The sequence below is a fragment of the Chroicocephalus ridibundus genome, chromosome 8, assembly GCF_963924245.1.
Source record: "Chroicocephalus ridibundus chromosome 8, bChrRid1.1, whole genome shotgun sequence".
Lineage (NCBI taxonomy): Eukaryota > Metazoa > Chordata > Aves > Charadriiformes > Laridae > Chroicocephalus > Chroicocephalus ridibundus.
Genome location: NC_086291.1, coordinates 57,208,506 through 57,230,722, shown reverse-complemented (window position 1 = coordinate 57,230,722; position 22,217 = coordinate 57,208,506). Strand labels below are relative to the sequence as shown.

Below are 22,217 nucleotides of genomic sequence, written 5' to 3'. Positions count from 1 at the left end.
TCAAGGGATGAAACCTAGAAACTGAAGCCAAAGTCTGAACCCAGCAGGGCGTAATTTCAACTGGAACACATCCACTGGGCGCGCATTTAATATAAAGCAGCTTTGAGGAACCAAGATGTTCTTTGAAACTGTCAAGTTTAATGGTTGCCAACCATTATAGAGGAGCTGTGTATTAACTAATAACACTGCATTTACAAAAATTGTGGGAAGCTTCAGAAATCAAGTTTTAAAACAGACTCAGATGTGACCTGTAATAGCTTAACATTTTCTGTTGACCAGTTCTCGCACAGAGAAAGAAACAAATAACTTAAGAGACAATCCACTGACCTCCATTTCTTTATGCTCATATTTCAGTACATTTCGTGCTCCTTGGCTTTTCCTTCTGATTTTTTTCAGCTCAGCCTGCGACTTCTCTAAAGAGTCTAATTTGCTTCGGTGTTCAGTTTGGTACCTCTTTAAAGTTGCCTGCAAGCAAAGCATTTAAAACACCTCATGATGCACTCAGCCTGTAACTGGGTAAGTGACTAAAAAGCACTGCCATCATCCATGAGATACTGCTAATACACATCGGATGAGTTAGGAAATTGCCTTTCGCAACTTCAGTTTAAAAACGCGTTGCTTCCCTTTTTAACTCCAAATAAGCATGAACATTTTTGCCACGTTTATTTATCTAAAACTCAATTCTAACATATTCATTAGTTGTTAGGGAACAGTTTCTGATAAACTCTTTGACTAAAAATAGATAAATAAAATAGGACTTTGGGAATTGGATGTACTTACATTCATATATTTTACATCCAGGTCTGTCTTCTTCTCCAGTTCAGATATAATTTCTTTATGGAATTTTTTGAACTTTAAAAGCAAATGAACGAAGGGTTAGTAAAAATTGGCACAAGTAATTTATAATTTCAAAAGGAAAGTAAATTAAAAAAGAAATTGTTTAACTTACACTCTCCTCTAGACTGTCATTAAGTTTCTTGTGTGTTCTTGAAATTTCTATGAGAACTTGGCCTGTTGATAAACATACGACCATATTTGTTTCTTTCATAGAGTTCTGAAGTTAGTTAACAAAAAGCAGTAATAAAAAATATTTAACAAACATATTTATTAACTAGAATATATTTCAGAGGGCTAGGAAGTTTCTTGCTGTTGCTCATCACAGCTGTTTAAATAAATAACTAGATCTGGCCACAGACAAACCAAGAAGCTCCTAAGTGATAGAAGAATAATTACTCATACATTATTATGCAAAAGGGACGTTGAGTGCCAGACAAAATAAACACTTCCTTCTCTCCAGAATAGCTCATATTGGTTTAGTAACAGCCTCTTTTCTTGCCAAGTCAGAGAATAGCACACAAGGACTAGAGATCTCTGTAACTACCCAAATAGCTGCTATCCATTTTTTAGTCTGAGAACTAAACCTTTATGTTTATTAACTGACCGCACCTTCAGAATTAAGAAACCAACCTTTCACATCCATTCACAGCACACCCACTAAAACTGATGTGATACATGTGCTGACTAATTTCCCGTGCTGTTTTATCAGCGATTACAGCCCGACTGCACGGCATTAACTAACAGCCAGGCAGCAGCAGACTCTCAGCATCCTCCCAGCAGTTCCAGAAGCCACCCAGTGCTCCGCCGTCTTCCAGCACAACCTCGCACAGCTCACTTTTGACCACCAGCGGTTAAAAGCTGGACTGTTTCATTTTGCTTTCAGAGGGTTTAGAGGAAAAACACCTCAGTCCTTTGGGTGTGGTTCCCTGTGCAAACCAAACTGTGCCTGCCGCAGTGCTGCCCCAGTGCAGCCAGCCACGTCCCCTGTTTGGGACACAGACGGCCACGTCGGCCCCACTCCCTGCTCTGGGCCAGCACCGCACCCCGCCGGCGTGCCAGGCTCCTCTGGCGATTGCAACACGCTGCTGAGACGCAGAGTCATAGCATGGCTTGGGTGGAGGGGACCTTAAAGTCCTCCAGTGCCACCCCCCACTAGCCCAGGTTGCCAGAAGAGTACTGGGAAGTGTCCTCACGTGCGCAGTTTGACTTCACCCAAGTCAGAGCTCTAGACAGTTACAGCTCTGGGAAGTGCTGGGCCACCATCGGATTCCCAAATGGTGGCACCTGAAGGTCTCAGCTAGAGCTGTGTTTCACTGTCCCTCCACCGCCACGCCAGGAAGAGCAGCTCAGTTCCACGCGGGCTGGCTGGCATGCCTCCTCCGGTTATCCGTCTCCCGCAATCGCCTGGCCGTTATCCCACCATGAAGTAGGTGCCAGCCGGGTGTCTGCAGTATCAAACTGCAGCGCTGCTGCCCTGCTGTACAGGAGCCCTTACAAACCCGCACGCGACTCTGAGCCTGTACGCTGGCGAGTCGCTGCACGGGGCTGCTCTCTGCGTCCCCTCCTATTTGTTACTTTACACAATTCTCAGTTTCCTTTTTTCAAAGGGGGAAAAAGAAAGGATGCATTAACTGTTCAAGGTGCTGCTTTACAAATCTTGTTTCCTACCATCCATGTTCTTTGAGAACCCCTCCTGAGTTAGTCAGCAAAGACTTAGCATCCTGTAATGCTTCAGATCCTGCAGCTGCACACAAAAGCTTCCAAAAGGTGCAGATAATTAAAAAATCTGGCTAAATAAAATGAATGACAGAGCTTTTCATGAGATCCTTCTTATCTTCTCCTTTCTCAACATCCCCCCAGCCACCAAAACCTGTCTCCGTGTGGTGCCTGTTAGTGACATGGTCCCCTTCCCATGTAACACGGGTGCCTTCCCACAGTGTCTGGGGGGTGTTACCACCTCTCTCTTCTTGGCTCATTCTCAAGCTACGGCATGTCAAAATCTTCGTTTCTTTGGACTGAGAACTGTATCTCCTGTCCTGTGAAGCAATACGACACAGCAGATCTTTAACTAAATAATGTGAAGTGTGTGTCTGCATTATTGTTTATGGGGAAACATGAGGCGGTTCAGGAAGAAAAAAATAATCTCTCCTGATTTTTCAGGAATCCCTCCTCATGCCTCTACAGCTCCTTGCTCAACAGGCTGCAGGGGACCAGGACACAATGAAGGAACCAGGACACGATGAGAACAGTCAACCCCTTGATTAGCACGGAAAAGGAACTCCCACTCAGGATAGTTGAGGGGAGAGACAGAGGTGCTATTTTGTTTTTCTTTTAATATATATATTGTTTTTCGGACTCCTGTACAGCCTGCAGAACTGTGCTTTTTTGTTCATATTTGAAGTTTCTGGTGACTACAGAAATATAAATGCTATGAGAAATGAGAGGTGCTACAGTAATTAGTTGCTCACATGCAAGAGCAAAGTAACTACGAAGGAGTTCCATGAACAGCTGAAGACGGGAGATGAGGCAGCCACCTGGTTATTTTAAGGCTGTAGAAGTGAAGGCCCTTCGGTCCATAGCGTTTCTGTTTCACCCAACTCAACTGTAGAGATACATTTTAGACTGTAACAGGCTTTTGAAATGGGAAGAGTTTTGTAAACACGTGACTGCAACTTGAAAACAGTGTTAAAAGAAATTAGGAAAAAAGAAATCAAGAAACACAAAATGACAAAGTTTGTTTGGTTTTAAATACGCAGACTGTAAGAAGTTACAGAAATTCAGGGTGAGTGTTGAAAGGGCCCTCAAAATAATTACCCTTACAGATTTTTGTTCTTTCCAAAATGCGAGTCTGCTGCCGGCGCAGCGCAGGGAGGAGCCCTGGGCAGGGACAGACCCCACAAGGCCGGGCATTGAGGGCTCCGGCTGCCGCGCCACAGAACGGCCCATTCACCTGGGGAGAACGGAAAAGCTGAGGCTGGGAGGCTGCTATTCCTGTCTGGCACAGCTTGGGCTGACTGCAGCCTTCCAGCTTTGAATGCTTGCTTAGAAACAGGGGCTTTCACCTTTACTGCAAAGAATACTGCCAAAGCATGTCCTGAAACGAAGAGAACTTGAAAGATGACACTTCCTTCTAAATGGTTTGTGCTGGATTGTTTTACAAGTTTATTTTAGAGTATTCTAGAACACTTTAAAGTAGTGTTTTTAGATATCAGTGACTGTATCTCAATTGCATCTTCTTTTTCTCTCAACCAAAGACTCCCTGTATGCTGTGCATCAGGCAAAAGCCATTTTATGCTGGAATCTCCCTCCTGCCACCAGTAATCCACAGGCACTGGAGGTACTGGCTCACCCATTTAATTTCCTCTTTCATGTTTTGAATCAACGTTCTGAAAAGGACCCATAGTAAGCACACTCTGACCTATTAAGATTTACATTATCGTTTGAATTATAGTTCAGATTCTGCACTTCGAATAAATACAGAACATTTTTAGAGTGAACATACACCATGTTTTTTATTGCCAGTTTAAGATAATAGGTTAGCCACGTTTTGATGGCCCTCCCAAGAAAGATTTACACAAGGAGACAAGTTTTTTGTAGGAGACTAATTCAGGAAAGGCAAAACAACCCTTAGCCTACATGTAACAGTGCCCAAGTGGAACGGAAACCGAGCAACTTCAGTATAATATTTTGATTTTAATTACAATGGTAAATTATAGAATAGCTCTAATAAAGGCAATGGGTTACTCTGAATTAATAACAGCATAACCTAAGGCCAGGCTCTAATGTTCAGTGATTATTTGTCTCATAAAAAGGTTCAGAAAACTACTTAAGGTGAAGACAAAAATGTATTTCTCACAACAACTAAAATATTTGGCTATGTATGAAAGCTGCTCATGATCAGGTTTTATATATGAGAGCTCATAATACACAATAACCAAACATTAACCTCGTCCTCATTTACTGGCAAACCCCAAAGCTATCGAACACGACGGCATGACCAGAGCGCACGATAACACACCACGGACGCCCCGCTTGTGGCAGACACACTGTAAACTTCAACCAGTTTTAGGCATCAGATTACACAATGAATTAATAAACCAAACCCACCGGTCTCGAGGATAAACATAACTATTAACGTATCTGCCTTTCAAAGCTACTTTTTTCTACTTTCCATTCCCCAACACCCTGAAATCTTTGTGACTAAAAGAGTACATTAAATATTCCCACATCTGTTTTAGAAAACAAAAATGTAGTTGTAAATGTTTACAGATACTTGTTCTGTTATTTTGCTATTACCTTATAACTGTGCTACAGGGAAGAGAAGAAACAATGTCTTTCAGATAGGGATTTGGGCGGGAACATCTCAAATACACTAAATAACTTGAAAATAGTTATTTTCAAATAATTGAAACAATTCAATTGTTCAATGAAACAAACAATTCAATGACACAAACATTTCTCATATGGTTCTGGAAACCATGCTGCGTAATACAGCTATAATCTGAAATATGACCATGACCAGTAATGCCAAGTTCCATTGTAAATTTATTTTAGTTTCAAATTGGTTCAATGCACAGGTAGAAAGATCTTTTAAGCTGAATTTGTGGAATATTTTTGGGCTTAACCAAGGCTGTTGGTTGTTATCTGTTTTTTCTATTGAGAAAATAGAATGGACTAGAATTCCATTAATGCTGTTGGTTTTGTTAGGGTTTTCCACAAGTGTAAAAAAACCCAACTCACTAACCCAAAACGTGTCCAGGTATTTCTCCATACACAGCATCCCGTGAGCAAGACGACATCCTTAAAATACCTTCTTCACAGTACATGAAAACCAAGGAAAGAAATTTCTGACAGAAATACTCCTTGTAAGGCCAGAAAGCAGAAGGTGGGCAGCAGTTACAGCGTGGCCGCGCTGCTCTGCTCTGCTGCTCTTCATCTGCTCGGCTCGTGCCGACTGTTCTTACGACTAGAAGACTTAGTTCAAGTTAGAAACAAAAATGGAACTCAATCAAATATTATCCGCGACCAACAAAATCACTTAAACTTTTAAAAGACTAAATAGCTATATTAGAATCAATAAGAGTATTAATTGCATCACCTTACTTGAAATATACTTCAATATTGTTTTATTTAGGGAAGGTTGCTCTTGAAAAACTTCAAGGCTCTTAACTTAGGTGTCTGGGAACGGACCAAGTGCTCAACTATATCCCTCCTTTTTCTCCTGTTGTCCTATTTTGCATTCGGGGCAGGTCTAGTAACTCCACGTCTTAGAGATGAAACCACATAATTATTTACATTAAACAGGAGAAGGAAAGGCTGAGTCAAGGCTACCCATGGAGACAGTAGAGTTGCGGTGCGTCAGGAGCTGCCGCTTCCCTGCCAAGCCGCCCTTACCCAGAAGGCAGGCGGTTATGGCAAGGGGAAGTTGGAAACAAAGTCCTTGAAGCCGGCAGCCCCTGAAAGGCAGCAAAATAGAGTTTTGAAGGACTGCAGTACAACAAATAAATACGATTGAAGAAAACATAACATTGGTCAAGCCTCAAATGCGCTAAATTTATCATTCTTTCATAGGAAGGATTTGTTGCAGAAGGATTTAATTGTGCAACAGATGCTTTAAAGAAGGCAAAAGGCCTTAATGGAATTTAATGTGAAAGAATAAAATCATAAAAAAGGACAGAGTAATGTAAAACTTCCCAAGCTCTAACTGTACTTTGCTTCTAATACTATTTGTCCAGAATGCCTTAAAAAGATCCCACAATCTGTAGAATTAATACTAATATGCACATAAATCAATAGGACTAGGTCACGTCTGCCTTTCCTTACTGCATGAACGCACATGAAATAGGAAGCCAGGAGTAAATCTCTGCAGTTCCTTTTATAAAATGGCATTGACACATGACGGTTCAAGGCCAGTTTTTGAAGGTGACTGCAGAAGGTGAAGGGGAAGAATAAAAAAAGAATAAAACCTACAACAGAGAAGAGCAGAAGATATCTCAGAGTATAATAAAGTCTACTGTACGTGCTAGAGGTAATGCCCTGAAGCAGCACCTCCAAACAGATAGTTATGTTTTGCTAAAACAGCAAACACATAAATAAAATCCATAAATAAAACAAAAATAGAAGCAAACAGAACTTCACATTCTACATGGCATTCTCAGATCAATTTTTATAAAGTATGCAGAGTTCTCACTAAGGCTGTGAACAACAGATATGTTTCTGCAATATAACAAGCAAATGAGTGAGTTAATTTAAAACCGATTAAACACGGGTTAAAGGAAATGAAAAAAACTCCACAGTACAATGGCTGAAATCTGTGTATTCACGTACTAGCCCAGTAAAATAAAATCCAAAAGTGATACTGATTATGAACCACCAGGAATGAAACTGAACATTATGATATTATTGGACATGAAAAATAAAATTTCGGGTACTACACAGTTAAAGATATATAAAGATATAAAAATGTAGCAGTTAGCAGCATGTGTTGTCAGTTGTTTACACTAGGCTCCGACACAAAATAAACTGCAGCAATTATTCATTTAACATACAAGTAGTCTCATGCTTTCAGCTCCCCTTTAACTATGGAAGTATTTCACATGAAGTTGCTTTCAAAGCATCATTTCTCATCCAAGGTTAGCTCACAATATTTCAAGTCATTACCTGAAACTGATTTAATGCTCACAGTTAAGAAGTTTCAATTTCTTTACAGCTCAGTTTTATCACTATTTTTTCACAAGTTCCATTACTTCTAAACATTTAAAATCTTTTTAGATTAATTTTACAGTCTGACTGGTGCAGAAGAGATAAACAGACTTCCAAAGCTCGTAAGACCCTGGAAGATGCCTGAGCCAAGTCCCATGGCAGCGAGCGACACGCAGGATTGTACCCGGCCCGGCCACTGACTTGCGAGGTGGGCAGCGGGGGGGCTGGGTGCTGATGAGCTCCAGCGCTCTGCTCTCTGCTTCTCACAGGGCTTCGCTGCCCACGTTCCTCACAGGGCTCCCCAGGGAAAGCATATATTCTAGCCCAGACACAGAGCTTTTGTGTCTGGCTGGCCAAAGTCAAAACTTCACCAAGTTAAAAAAAAAAACAAACCAAAAGACAAAAGGGTACTAGGGGTGCTACAGCCTCTGTTTTCATCCAGTCAAACAACTTCTTTCCAGCTACATCACAGCCACAGCGCTTTAACAGGAGTCCACGGCTGGGTTAATCAGCAGGGACTACGCTCTAGGAACAACATGAAGAAAAGGACCTTTTACCATTTTACGTTTAAAGCAAATGCTGCACACTAAATTCTATGCTTCCCAAAATATTTGCTTTATTTTGATATGTACATATTGTACATACATTCGTATAGACGTATTTGTATAGTATGTACATACAAATACCTGTCTACATCTCACTGCCAGCCCGTCCCCTCTGTACGGAACCAAACAGCATGAGGGGAACGCACAGAAGATAAAGCCGGCCAGTAGCTGCCACGGCTGTTTTCCCCGGCCACCCGCTCTCCCCGCCAGCCCCTCGCGCCCAGCCAGGAGCACCAGCCCATTCCACGTTGCGCTCAGCGCGAGGAACAGAATGAGAGAGTCCGGCTCTTTGAGAATCCTTCTCCCGTCTCATAATTACGCAAAGAGTGAAGGGATGGAGCACAGGCACTGCAGTAGCCTAGCACTTCTTGTTTATGATACCAATTATGATCCCATTTTATTTAATTTTCTAATTCAGGATTGCAATTATGTAGTAATCTTTTCCTTGTCCTAAAACTTCGTTGACAATCATGCGAAAGAAAATAGTGTAAAACTGCATAATGAAGTACTTTCCCAATACATAAGACAGAATTAAAATTGCTTGAATTAAAATTATGATTTTTCTTTAAAACTTTGGAATATTTAAGTATTAAAAGATACAAAGAACTCCTCAGCTCTTTATACCTCAGAAAGTCTATGACTGTTTATAAAAGTCATACTCAGTTAAACCAAAGGATCGACTTGCTTTTTAAATGGACTTTACTTAGACTAAAATTAATGCCAAATTCTTTCAGCTTGACACAAGTGATTTTAAGAAGTACTACAAAATTCATACCATGCGCTCCATGCTATGAAGTGGGCAATGAACTGCTCATAAACCAGCTATTCCCACGTAAGGCTTTACAAGAGTGAATACTGACCAGATCATCACTTAGACTCTTGTTCTTGGTGTGATGCTCCTATTTTACAATTTTAACCGGAACAAAAACATTAGCTTACATTGTACTTTAAAGAGCAGTGTGACTTTATTACAGCTTTAGCAAAGTTCAGCCTGCTAGTCTAATTCCCCTTCCTCTCCCAAGCTGTTTTGATCTCTTAGTCAAAAGAAATTCAGAGCTTAGAATTTTTTTTAAACCTGCTATATCATTGAACAGATGTTAATTAACATGAAATATTCATCTTGTTTCAGATGATTGGTAAGCATAGTAACTACATTTTGATGTTAAAAAAAGGAAAAGCGTATACCAACCATATGAATAATGCATGAAAAATGGCAAGCTTGTTTTTCCACCTGTTACTCCATTATAATATACGTGAAGGTTGCTGCAGGCATTTAGTTTTTACTCAAACATACAAACCCACGATGTATTAAGGTATGTATCTCAGAGACTGATCTGTCATAGGGCCTTGAAAGCCTTACACACAACAGCTTGTCATCCTGCAGCCGCAGCAGCGTTAAACAAGTGACTGCAATCCCTACGCGGGCAGCTGCGGGGACGTCAGCGCCACGGCCGCCCCGTGCCCCAGTGGGTTACTGGGGGGAGAGCATACAGCAGAGCTTATTGCTGGTCTTCAGCAGCACTGGAACCAACAAATCACGCTAGACAGCAAAAACTGAAGTTCTTTATTGGTTTCCAGTGCTAGAGAGGATAAATATTTAAGTTATTGTTATAAACGTTACATGATATTCAATAAAAGGAATCACTGCAATTTTTATTACAGCAGTTTGGAACTTCCATCGGGTTTCCCAGTGTCCAAAAAAAATATAAATCCATACCCAAAGCAAGCTGAAAGTTTTGATAAAAGTCTTTTTTCTCAGAAGTCCAAAACAACTGGTTCTCCCCCACTTCCCTCAGGAATGTTAATGACATCTACAACCAATACTGGGGTTTTCTTGTTCAGAAATAATTCATCAATTAAGAGCTGACTGTACATAGAAAATGTAATTAGACCTTCGGTTAAAGGACTTAGAAGCCCATTACATATATGATGTCATTTTCTTCACAATGTTCTCATTTACTTTCCATTTTCCATCTATTTCTCTCACTGAGAAGTTGACTAAGTTTATTTTCTCTACACAGCTCAGGCTCGTTTCTTCGCCAAGAGACCTGCCCGGGGGCAGCAGCGGGGACAGACCACGATTGCGAACATCAGCTGAGAGAGCGGCTCCCACGCGCAGGGCCAGCTCCCCGCAGGCTGGGCTAGCTCCCCACCCGCTGGGCTAGCCCCCTGCCCACTGGGCCAGCCCCAGCACCTTAGGACCGGGCCTGGGTAAGTCTGCTGGGCAGAGACCAGCCGCGATCTAGAAAACACTGCGTGCACACAGGGCGAAGTGCAGGGCGACCTTTCAGGTCTCCGCTGCGAGGTGAAAGATGTCCTTGCTACCCGCGAGACTCACGTGAAACGGGACTGCTCCAGTGCAGTCAGGATGCCCTTTGTGGTACTTCTGCTATTTTCTCAGGCCGTTGAGGCGTAACATGAAGATATTAATTAAGGACATACTCGAAGATATCAATTAAGTACATATTCACTGTGAGCATTTTGAATATCTCATTTTTCCCTCGAGCGTGTGTGGACACATATCACTATGGACGTTCTGTGCTAAGCCACAGCACAGGAGTAGGCGCGCTCGCAGGGTGCTCGCAGTGGCAGGTGTGGACACGTGTGCTGGTGTGGTTAACGCTGTGACTGTCACACTAGAAGGATGCATCTCGAGGAACCGAACTGCCAGTGCTACTATGAACTGTTAAGTTACGCACCCCCAGAAATTCAGGGCTGTTTACTGTGAGAATGTTATACCCAGATCTTATCACTGACCAAAATCAGGAGAATCAGCTTCAGTTTATGTGTTGCTGGGGAAACAAAAGGGAACAGAATACTGAAATTGACTGAGAAATACAACCAATTATCTAGAATTTAATCTGAAAAAATAACTGGAAAAGTATCACTAAAGTCCTGTGTGTATCTGTCATCTTTTCTTCCCCTGTCGCTAGTATTCTGCAACAGCAGTGCCCTGCAACTGTTCCCAAGGAGTCTCGCGTACTCTCATGCTCTGTTCCTCCCTCCAGCTGTTTCTAGAACCAGAACTTTTGCACCTTATCCAGCAGTCTTCACAGCAGAAGTTACAACAACATGATTGTCTACAGAACAAGCTTTTTTTCAGTAGTCTTACAAGAACAATCATCAATATAAATTCTTAAGCATTTAGATTCTTTATGTTTAATAACAAACCCACCTCTCGTTCACTCTGTTTCTTGGTAGGATCATTCTGTTCTATATTTTAGCGGGAAAAGATTAGAGAACTTTGAAACAACCACCAAAAGATCTGAAGGTAACCACTGTTTGTTCAGCTTCATTGTATGATGCTGCCTGGTCACTCGTTGTCCAGGACATGTTCTGCAGCAACATTCTTCACTGATTATTTATTGCCTTGTGAATTCTGTTTATTGTTAGTTGTGGCTCTGGGTATCAACATGGTAACAGTTTTCTCTTGCCTTTCTTTTTGGTTCGTTAACAGCAGAGCCCCCAGTATTCCCTACCCTTCAGGAACACTGACTTGCAGGATCTTTTGCCAGGCCACCGGCAATGAATATCTGCTCATGAATATCTGTGTAGTTACATTGATTTATAAACCAGTGAATAAACACAGCTTCCAATAGCTCTGCAATAGATGGCCAGGCAGATTACTAGATATGGAGTTAAGCTGTTCTTATTTAAGAAGCAAAAACTGAGGGTTTTCTTTCTTCTAGCAGACTTTTAGCAAAAGTTTACCTGCAGAATACTGAACGTCAAAAGCCACAGCACTACTCCTAGAGAAAAAAAAAGTATCAGTATGATTGTTTGACTTCCTTTAGCATAGTAAGTGACCTTGAAAAGCAGAACTATGAATAGCAGGAATCCTCTTCTCATCAGGAGAAGTGTACCTAGCGAGGCTGGCTCATGTCCTCCCCTTTCTCATAGCGGACTGGAGGCCTATATAGCACAAACCAGAACCTTACTGCAAAATTAGAAGATACAAAACCTCGCTCTGAAAAAACACACAACTATTTTGTATTTCCTTTTCAAGATAGCGCTCCGTGCACTTTCCTTTTATAAGAAAAGAATGGAGCGGCTTCTTCCAATGCAATTTCATTATAAATACAGTAGAAGAGCGTTTCATTAATGCTTCACAGGAAGAGCTGGCCTGATGTACTACCTACTTAAACTGCAGCCTCTAAGGTAACTTCCCAGAGGTTTCCACCAGATGAGGTGCTAGAGGGGTTCTGTAGTTGCTGCCACACTTCGCTTGCCTTTCCCTCCAACAGGGTCTGTTCCGAAAGCTGAAGGTCTATAGGCCAGAGGAGAGGGCGCCCACGCAGTAAGAGGGAGAAGGCGCGGGATGTCTCTAGTTTCAGCGCGGGGGAGGGACGGGTGCCAGTGTCATCTTTCTGAGACACCTGAAACAGGATTCCAGCTGAGAGGGTTGATTTATATGCTAAAGTGAACCAACAACTCGGCCCCCTTTTTATTCCTTTTGATTGAAGTGCAGCTACCTACATTCATCCTAAAGGATGGAGTTTTCTCTTTTCCTGCTCGGAGCTCTGGAGCTCTCAACTGCGAGAGTGACACTCGGGCTGTATCAGAAGAGATGGAGCTCTGAAAGCACCCGCTCAAGTGTCAGTCTTCCTTATCAATCAGGAAGCAAACAGACAGTTTTGAGTGACAAATACTTGCAAGATTGTGTTTTAAAAAGATGTTATTGCCTTAAATTACAGTCTGAGTAGAATTTTTTCAGCAAGGAGATACGTTCTTTTTAGCAAACTAAGAATTTTCCAGTTCAGTTCCCAAAATTTTTCTGTATGACTTGGCCACCTAAAGCTCAGTTTCTGATACAGAAAGTCTCTTATTTCTGCAAATAGAAACGAGAAGAGAGAGAAAAGCCCACCGGGATTCTTTTAGTTGCAAATGTAAAAGGAAGTGCTTATCACTGGGAAAAAAAAAATCAGACAGGACTCTCTATAGATTGAACTTCACACTACTAATTACATTCACATTAAATTTACATTATTATCTAACAGTTTGCTTCAAAAACGCCTAGAACACAGTTACTGAAGGATCTCTATGATCCTGTTAGAGGTTACTCAAGAACTGTAACCCGCTAGCTTACTCCTGCAGATTCGTGAGAAAAGCTAACATTGGATAAATGGCCCGGTCACTAATCATTAGCTTATTCTCTTAACTGACCCACGGTTTATCAACCTTGGCTCTCAAATCTGCACTTACCCCAATGGCTCGAGCCCTTTGGCTAATGGCTCGCCAAGAAAGGAGCCTGCTATAGAGAGCCCCTGCCCCAGCTGCCCGTCACAGCCCGCTGGGATGCTCCGTCCCTGCCTGCACCACCGCAGCGCTCCCCAAGTGAGGTTTGGTACTCGACAAAGCATGGAAGAGTTGGAGACCTTGAAAATTACACCACTTTCTGAACAAACCTGCATTTCGTGACTACGTTCAAATATCGGTAGTCACAAGACAGGGAGAGGTGGGGAGAAAACACCTCAAAACTTCTGCTGAGACTATCACACCACAGAGCAACCCTGGGCCAATACTTGTTTCTCTAGATTACCTGTAGTGGTTTTTAAACTAGAAAATTTCTCCTGAGAAGAACCCGTTCTTTTTCCAAATTCTTACATTTCAGCATGTAGATGAGCATAAGCTTTTGCGTACCTATTTCCAGATAAGTTGTAACAGAATGAGACTATGAAAAAAAAAAAGGCCTATAACGCAGAGTAATCTTTAAATAAATTAGCAGTATTGGTTAGATTAGGGAAGAGATTTTGTCTCCTCTGATTTTCCCTTTAACACGCTGAACTTCTGCAATTTAGTTCCAGTGGTCAAGACCACGCAATGTAATAATTTTCTTACAATTTGGCTTTTCATAGTTGGTCTAGCAAGGACTAGTTTACACTTACTAGTTCTTGAGCAATGACTTCAGGTACAGACCCATTAACGTAATTGCTGGTGACTGCTCTAGATACCGTTGCCACACAACAGACGAACTGGAACTTTACACCCCCAACAGAATGAGCTGTAGTTACAGTAACCGGCGGGTGCTGCAAGGATAGCTGGGAAGATACGAGCAGTAATATTCCATGGGGGAGCAGGAAATAACTTCCTGATTCCTTGAGCCAGCGAGGGCTCCAAAGACAGCCTGTGTTACTAGAAGAGACAGTTTATTAAAATCATAACCACTAAAAATTGATAAGAATAAACCGTAAAGCTTCATAAACCTGTATTCTGGGCAAGAAGACAAGGTTAGCAACACCTCATGGAAGTTACTATTTCAACACTCCATCAGTGGTATAGTATCTGTGTGAAATTATTTTTAGTGCATTACTGAAACACCAGCTTTTGTTGTGCTGATGCGGTATGCCAAAATTTGAATAGTATGAAACCTTAACAATTTTAAACGTGCAGTTTCTTGTTTCCTATCTTTTCTTCCTAGTGGGATTTCCAAATGGTGCCTATGAAAGAAAGATATGCAAACTCCATATTGCAGAATAACTTGAACTGCATAAATTCCGGTTTTGTTCCTGAATGCCCATAGCCAAGTCTGAGGGACTACAAGCTTAGACATTTAGGGAAATAAAAAATGAGAAAGAACGTTGACCTAAATCAACTTATCGCTTATTCATGAGGACTGTATTATGAATGCAGTATGTTATTCTGCTTCCTCAACTTAACTCATATTAAGTTATTCTGTATTAAAATAATTCAGAGAGCTTCAAGCAGACTTGGAAGATACAGATACCTAGTACAAAAGCCCTGAATCAGCTGGAATATCCAGATTTCCATTTCACTCTCCTTTCCCCCTTCTGCTCCAACCTCACTTGACAGAAGTCAGCACTTTCTGGCATTTTTTACTTGATTTTTGTGCCCCGCTTCTTCTCTGCCCTCTATGCATTTTACCCTCTACTTCAAAAAATTCAAAAATTTGCTTTGCTATTTCTTTTCCATTTCTGTTTCTACCCTGCCAGGGGGGTGGCATCCATTTCACTGTCCTATGACAGGAGGACCACGTTCTGCATTTCCTTATGAGAAGGGAAGTCCGACTGTGTTTTTGATACAAATCTTTACATCACGCTTGGCCAGTAAATACGCTCTAGGTCACCCAGCAGGTTTGGGTTTGAACCGTAAAAGGACTCAGTGCAATATTCCAGTAAAGATTCTCCATGAACTGTAAAGAATATGGTGCTTTACCCATCTGAGCCTTGTAGTCCTTTCCTAATTAAGTGTAAGAAGTTTAAGGCAACACAACTGAATTTCGAATAATACATTATTTTTCATCTGCCACTACTAAAGGTGAAGTTGCTACAGAAAAGCCCTGAAACCTTGGTTCCTGCCTCAGTCCCCTGTTCACTAGTCAGAAAACTGATTTTTGTATGAACTGTATCTGCAAAAGTTACAGCTTGATACGCTAACTATCGGAGAAAGGGGAAAAACGGGAATCTTGTCTGACACCTTTTTTACAGCCAAAAACTACTTAGTGGCTGATGGGTGAAACACAAAGCTAATGGAAGAGGCACGTACGTTTTAGATGAGTCAAAAGATAATTAATTAGCAGATATGCTTTCCCTTCATTGCTGCTGTAGAGGACACGATGTAAAAAACCAGCGCCGTGGATTTCTGACTTCTATGAGTCTTGCTATCCGTAAGCCAATCGTCCTGATCGTGGGTAAACTGGTAAGCCATGTCGGGAGGGAATGACTTGCTTGCTTGTTTGTTTTTAAACAGATTAGTTTCAAGTATTACTTTAAATATTTACTTTGGATGTTTCAATTTTTTATTACACAAACAAGAACATTTACATTTTCTGGTTGTCCGAAGACCTAAACGCCGGAAATCCAGACCACAGTAGCTCAATGTAGGCTCAAATATTGAAAGCATTCCAAAGCGCTTTAGAACTTGGTCATTGTTGGTTTATCTAATTCACTGTGAAAAGCCAGAATAATGTCCGAAATATTAAAAATATAATTATCTCCTACTGACATCTGTGGGAATGTTGCTATTGATTTCAGTTAATATAGGATAGAGGAAGAGGCCTTATAATACAATTTTAAACAAGGGAGAAGTAAAGAGTGACAAATATTCCGAACATCAGATTTCGATACAGGTAACACGCGCACATCAAATTATGGAAGATGCTCCTCCCCGCTGCTTTGCGGGTCCCGTCAGCCTGCGGCTCTTCCGAACACGCCGCGTGCCGGCTCCCACCACGCTCGAGAGAACGCGCTGCACAGGCGTATCGCGAACTTAACTGATGACTACTGACCTCTTTTTTGGCAAAGATAACAGAAGTATTATGCACGATAAAGCTGCTAAGTAGCCAATAACATGGTTTTTGGCAAGTCTGCAGGCACTCACAGAAGAGAGCTCCACAGTGGGCTGAGCCTGTGGTACCTCCGCTAGGGCTAACGGGACCCACAAACGAGCAAATCCCAGCAAAGCTTCGTCTATTCCTTACACACCCCATACTGCTCAGCATGCAGCTTAATATTTTAGAAGTACTAAAAGGTGCACTAAATTCTTTATTTGCTTCTTAAGCAAAGATACTTTTAGAGACATCTGGGGTGTATCATATTTCTTTGCCAAGTAGCTGAGTATTGTAGCCCAGCTTCACAACTATTAAGACTTTCTCAAGAAACTGCAAATGATGTCTCTCAGGCTCGTACCCACATTATCCTGCCTTTTCCAGTGTTCATTGACTTTCCTCATCTCTAAGGTTAGCATTCTATCGGAGAGTGTGCTGAAAGAAACCCAGAGTTGCTGTCTTCCTTAAGAAGAAAAGGTTTTTCTGCAGTAGCAGCTGAAGTAGAAGATGAACAGAAGGCAGTGTTAGACCCTGAAGAAGGCCATTTTTTCTCAATACAGTATATCTAGAAAAAGGTTTTAATTGCAGGGAAGAATTCATAGTTAAACAAAAAAATGTATTTTCAATCACAATTCTGTATTATCTTGAATAATAGGGAAAAACAGTTATTCTCAGAATTCAGCTCAAGACTACCCAATGATGGTATTTTCAAAGAGGCAGACGATATCCCACAGTCATATGAAGTTCAATAAATAGATTCCTTCCACGCAGCGACCAACTGTTTGATCGCAAAAGTTTTACTTATGCATTTGTTGATATTTTTATAGGCCTCTGCACAGTTATTCCTTTTAGCTTTCTCATACTTTTGTGCTGTAGTTTGAAGGCAGCAACTCCGCCTCCTGTACCCAGCCTGCAAAGCAAACACAAGGCGCCTCGTCGGGACTGTTTGCTTTGGGCTGTTTGTTGTTCCGCCGCTCCCAGCTTTCCACGCAGCGCGCGAACACTCACAGAACTGGCTTCGGAACAAGTGATAAACACGTATGCAGGCACACACAAACCCGTGGCCACCGTTCCAGAAGAGTCCTTCTCCTCAGTTCTGCTTCAGCAGAATCACTAAGAACACATTTCCTGAACCCACGCAGCTGAGTTAACACGCTGGTGTGAGTTAGAGGAGCAGATGCACGTTACATCACAGAGAGTCCTGCACTGCCCATAATCCAAAGTCCAGAGACTAGACACTTTATCAAGTTATTTTTGTCGAAAAAGCAAATGAAGGCTTTAAACAAACGTCTCCTCTTTACAGTATAGTTCCCGCCTCTTTGTTTTGTGGTGATGTCAGAACCGTGTGTCAGAAGCATTACAGAAACTCCGATGGCAACTTGACTTCCGTAGATTGAGCGGCATCGCTTCAACGCGAGCCAACGGAGACAAAACTAAGCGCTGGTGATGATCTTTCGAAAACTCAGAAGTTGTTTTCAGGAAAGCACAGAATTGGATTAATTTTACATTAACGTAAGCGTACTGCATCTTTGACTCTACAGCTTCTCTCTCAAAAGCTCAACTAGAAAATAAATGTAATGCATCTGAGAACTTCTAGTTATATGCTCGATCAAAAGTAGTGAGGTAAAACTAAACTCTTCACAACGGAGCTCATCCAGAAAAACTGTTTTAGTTTAGAATTGCTGTTGGACACTAGGACTCCCCATACCAAGATGCTGTTGCAGGTATAGTCAACATTTACTTCTGTACTAAACCACAAACTACATATTTTTCCATATTTATTTATTATAGAATTATGGGAACTTAAAAAAAAACAAACGTGCTTTTGAATACACAGGCAGAAATATATCCACAAACGTTAAAAAAAAAAAAGTGATTTTGTCAAAACATTATAAGTGTCTTAAGAAATAATTAACCTTAAAGGAATCTAATCCCTTCCATCTCTGTGTTACTTAAAACACGCTTTTCCCCAATCCTTCTCTACTTCATATTAGTTCCGTGAACTGCCAGCAGGAAAACAAAACTAAAGTTTATATTTTGGAGTAACTTTAAAAAATGAGATTTCACTTACCTAATTCTTTAGAAACAGGTGAATCAGCTGATATATCCCCAATCTTCGCAAGGCTATCATAATACGCTCTTCCAGCCACTACCATAGCTTGGGGGGGGGGGGGGGGGAAGGAGGAGAAAAGAAAACAGGTGTTAAAAAAACCCCCGAAGTATTTCCCATTTTCATTAATCTATGATTCTATGAAATTCTGTAATCCAGGGCACATAAGAGAGGGTTATATGGCAATAAGGAAACCCTGCTACCAGCGAAAGTTACGCAAGTCCCTGCGCTGCCTGCGATTTGTGAAACGTGGTGACAAAGAGGGGCCACCAGAATACACGAGCGAAGCTTCAGCCTGCCGCTTCGCTCCGCTTCCACGCGTATCCAGGGGCAATCAGCATCCAGGGGGCAGGTTTGGCTGTAAGCCATCGGTCAGGACGTAACAAAATTCCTTGGCATAGATAAAACTGTTGGAAAAAAGCAAAATGCAATCCCAAACTTCCTAGTTACGGCCAGGGCTCTGCGCGGTCTCGGCCAGCCAGACGCTGACCCGAGAAACGGCCACTGGCCACGCAGCAATGGGCCTACGGGTGCCACAAGGACAGTGGAGCCCTCCAAAAGCACACCATCACATACTGTCTGTTAGCTGAAAGAGGAACTCGCTCCCAAACAGCTGTGATGAAACACATTTTACCAGGTGTGACATATTTAAAAGTGAAATGTGAAAGGTTCGATGCATCCGATACAGCTGCTCCTAACAGTTACCGTTATGGATAACCCTGCACAGTCACCATACACTGCAATGACAAATACAGTTTCTTGTCAAAACAATACATTCAAATCTGACAGTCCTACGTATAAATACCAACTTTTCCACTTTAAGGAAATTTTAGGCCTTAAGTGCTAGAACTTCAAAAATTAAGTCTCTGACAGATGATGTTCAGGTTATGGAGAGAATCCATTTGGCATTCTTTTCTCAATTTTCAACATACCATCAGTGTTCCTGAGATTATTATCAGTGACATTGTTCAGCAACTTAGTAAGCTTAAATGTTGGGAGATCTCTGGTATCTTGGACAGATATGGAAAATGAGCATTGATAAATACAAGTTCTGCACAGAGTAATTCTGACACTCCAGAAAATGGGGAGAAATTTCTGGGCAGAGAAATCTGTATTCCTAGCAATAGAAACCTCAGGCTAGGGGTACATACACAGTTTAAGAAGAAACCTGAAGGTTTAACATTCCTGCCCCAAAAGACAGACCCTTGCTAATACCGGGATGCTCATCTTTTCCCCCCCCCAGGACCGTTCCCCCCCTTTTATTGTTTATACTTCAATTCCAGTTTTACAGGAACCAGTAAAATCTTAAAATACATCACTGAGGATTGAGTTATTCTCAGTTAATCATTTCCTGGTTATAGCTGATTTAAACAGCAAAGCCAGTTTTGCTGGAATGAACACGGAAACATGAAGATTCAGACTGGGGAGGCCGGCAGCAAGAAACAGACCACGTCTGCCGCAGGTCCATGCCCGGCAGTGGCTGCCGTGCATCCTCACAGCACACCACACGGAAAGGAAATAACAGGGACAAACTGGCAAGTTTTTATTGTAAAAGGCAGTGAAAAATACTTATTGAAGTAAGTCTTCATAGTTTTTTGTAGTAGTGCATTTTTAACCTGAAGCAGAAACCAAGCAGACACTCACTGTTAACTTTAGAATACTTTTTGGTGAGAGGAATACGACTGGCAATTGCCAGTTATTGTATTTAGGCCTGTATTTTATAGTTTTTACTAGCAAAGGTGACATCTTTAGTTACCTAACAGTATGTTCACTGCCTGAAACTCTTCCAAATGCAACAATGATTCCTTTTGAGGCTCTCTCGCATTAGAGAAGAGTAGTTTCTGCCTAAGCCGTGTCTCGTACGTGCTCTACACTCAACTGCTCTGAACAGCGGAACTCTCCTGCTGCTGCTGCCGGAGCCGCATGGCATCCGTACGCCAAGGTTTTATGCCATTCCAACTCCAAGTTGGAATGTTCCCAAGTCAACCTTTTCTCCTAATACAAGCACTAAAAAGAGGAAGAAAATGGGTGATTTCTCCTGTGCTAATCAAGCTAAATCACGATCTCCACTTGTAGACTCCACCAGTACTATGGCTAGTAAACTTACTTCTGCAGGAGTTTTCACCTTTTGTCCTCAACATGTGTAAAAATACATTCTAAATCTAGCAGAAGTTTTGTAAGATTTATGTTCTTTGTCAGCCTGCTCTGACTTGTTTGGAAAGCTGCAACGGATTTGTTTAGTGACAGAGTATTTACTCCTTGTCACACATCTATTTATACCACTCAGAACTTACGGAGAAAAGATTAACAATTTATGAGAGCCCAAAGATGACTTTAATGTAGTTTCTCAACAGTTGTTGCAGCACTGTAAACATTTATTCATTTGAAATTAAGCATTCGTGCTAGATATGCTTTATCAGCCAGTCTTAAAAGGCAAACTCGCTCAAACACAATACCTGCCGGCCTCCAGCGTTGCCGTGCAGAGTTACGTTGTGAATTACTGAAGGCAAATTGCATTGAAAGAGAAGAGGCACAATGTAATGTATCAACAGTAAAGTACGTGAAAAGCAGAACCCTCAGAAACTGGCATAAAAACCTTTCAGCCAAACACGAAAACACTTGTTATTACTTCTGGTACTATTGTAATCCCTAAGGTTAGGTATTAGGTAACCACAGCGTTAATCCATCAGGTTAGGCATTACTGCTGCAAATAAGTCAACATTTCCCTATTCTCATCTCCAGCAGGCCTTGGTTTTATCTTTTTCTCAAGCCTGGTCTAAGATTTGCATGAAGAGAGATTTCAAGGTCTATTTGGATATGCACTACCTCTGCAGCATCCCTGTTCTCAGAGGACTAGATTACATGTAGGGGAAAGATATGCCACAGACTTGAATGACACAAAATTAGAGAGATTTTACATTGCTTTAATATGGTATCAAGCAGCTCAGCAGGTCTGCAGAGGTGAAACAGAGCAAGCTCTAACAGGTCCTACAACATAAGCATTGGGAATCTAGAGCCCAGGCTTGGAAACCCGGGCTTCGAGAGCTCCCGTGAACTCAATGGAAGTAAGCAACCACATTTTTAAAAAGTTTGAGAGATCTTTGAATCCTTAGATTCAAATCTATTCATTCCAATTTTGACTCCATTAAAAAGATACCATCAGCTTTGGTATGGATAAGAATTAATCCACTCCCGCAACTCCTCCTCATTCAAGCCGTTCTGTTCACAGGGTTACGCAGGCAGCCGTGTGTACAGCTGAGCAGGAACACATCTAAGAACGTGAAATCTCTTTGCAAGGTATTTCCGGGGGGAAAAAAAGAGAACATCTAATTTACACAACTGTTTTTTTCCATTTATATTATTATTCTAATGTGGATTATTTACAGTTTATGTTCAGTTTATCTTGCAGTAGCTCTGTGCCTTGGTGTCTGGGATACAACTTCTGCAGGACAGTAAAAAACAAACAAACAAAAACCCCAAATCCCCCCCCAAAACACACAAAAGAGGAGAAGGTACATACCTCCAGGTGTTTGTGCTGTTTTGGATTTTTTTTTGTTTTGTTTTTTCCCTGAATTCCCTAACACATCCAAAGTTCAACTTTGGAATTAAGCTTGTACACAACCCTCATATCCAATTTGTATATTTAAATGAAAATTAAACATTCTTTCTAAAGTTAGCA

General features: G+C 41.5%; 1 protein-coding gene and 1 long non-coding RNA gene across 3 annotated transcripts in view; one reads left to right on the top strand and one right to left on the bottom strand.

Annotated features, from left to right (window-relative positions):
- BAIAP2L1 (BAR/IMD domain containing adaptor protein 2 like 1) overlaps window positions 1-22,217 on the bottom strand; it is a 41,060-nt gene that overhangs the window by 9,500 nt on the left and 9,343 nt on the right. The window contains exons 3-6 of the mRNA XM_063343643.1: window positions 18,500-18,586; window positions 950-1,011; window positions 781-852; window positions 328-465 (exon numbers count right to left, since the gene is read on the bottom strand). Of these exons, the coding sequence (XP_063199713.1) occupies window positions 328-465; window positions 781-852; window positions 950-1,011; window positions 18,500-18,586 (359 nt within the window). The remainder of the gene's footprint in view (window positions 1-327; window positions 466-780; window positions 853-949; window positions 1,012-18,499; window positions 18,587-22,217) is intronic.
- On the top strand, window positions 379-21,829 carry LOC134519443 (uncharacterized). 2 transcript variants are annotated; one of them, XR_010072220.1, is made up of 5 exons: window positions 379-516; window positions 2,998-3,149; window positions 7,609-7,747; window positions 10,166-10,355; window positions 21,768-21,829. It is a non-coding gene; the product is annotated as an uncharacterized LOC134519443 (long non-coding RNA). The 2 variants fall into 2 exon arrangements; XR_010072221.1 differs by lacking the exons at window positions 10,166-10,355; window positions 21,768-21,829 and adding an exon at window positions 8,247-8,572.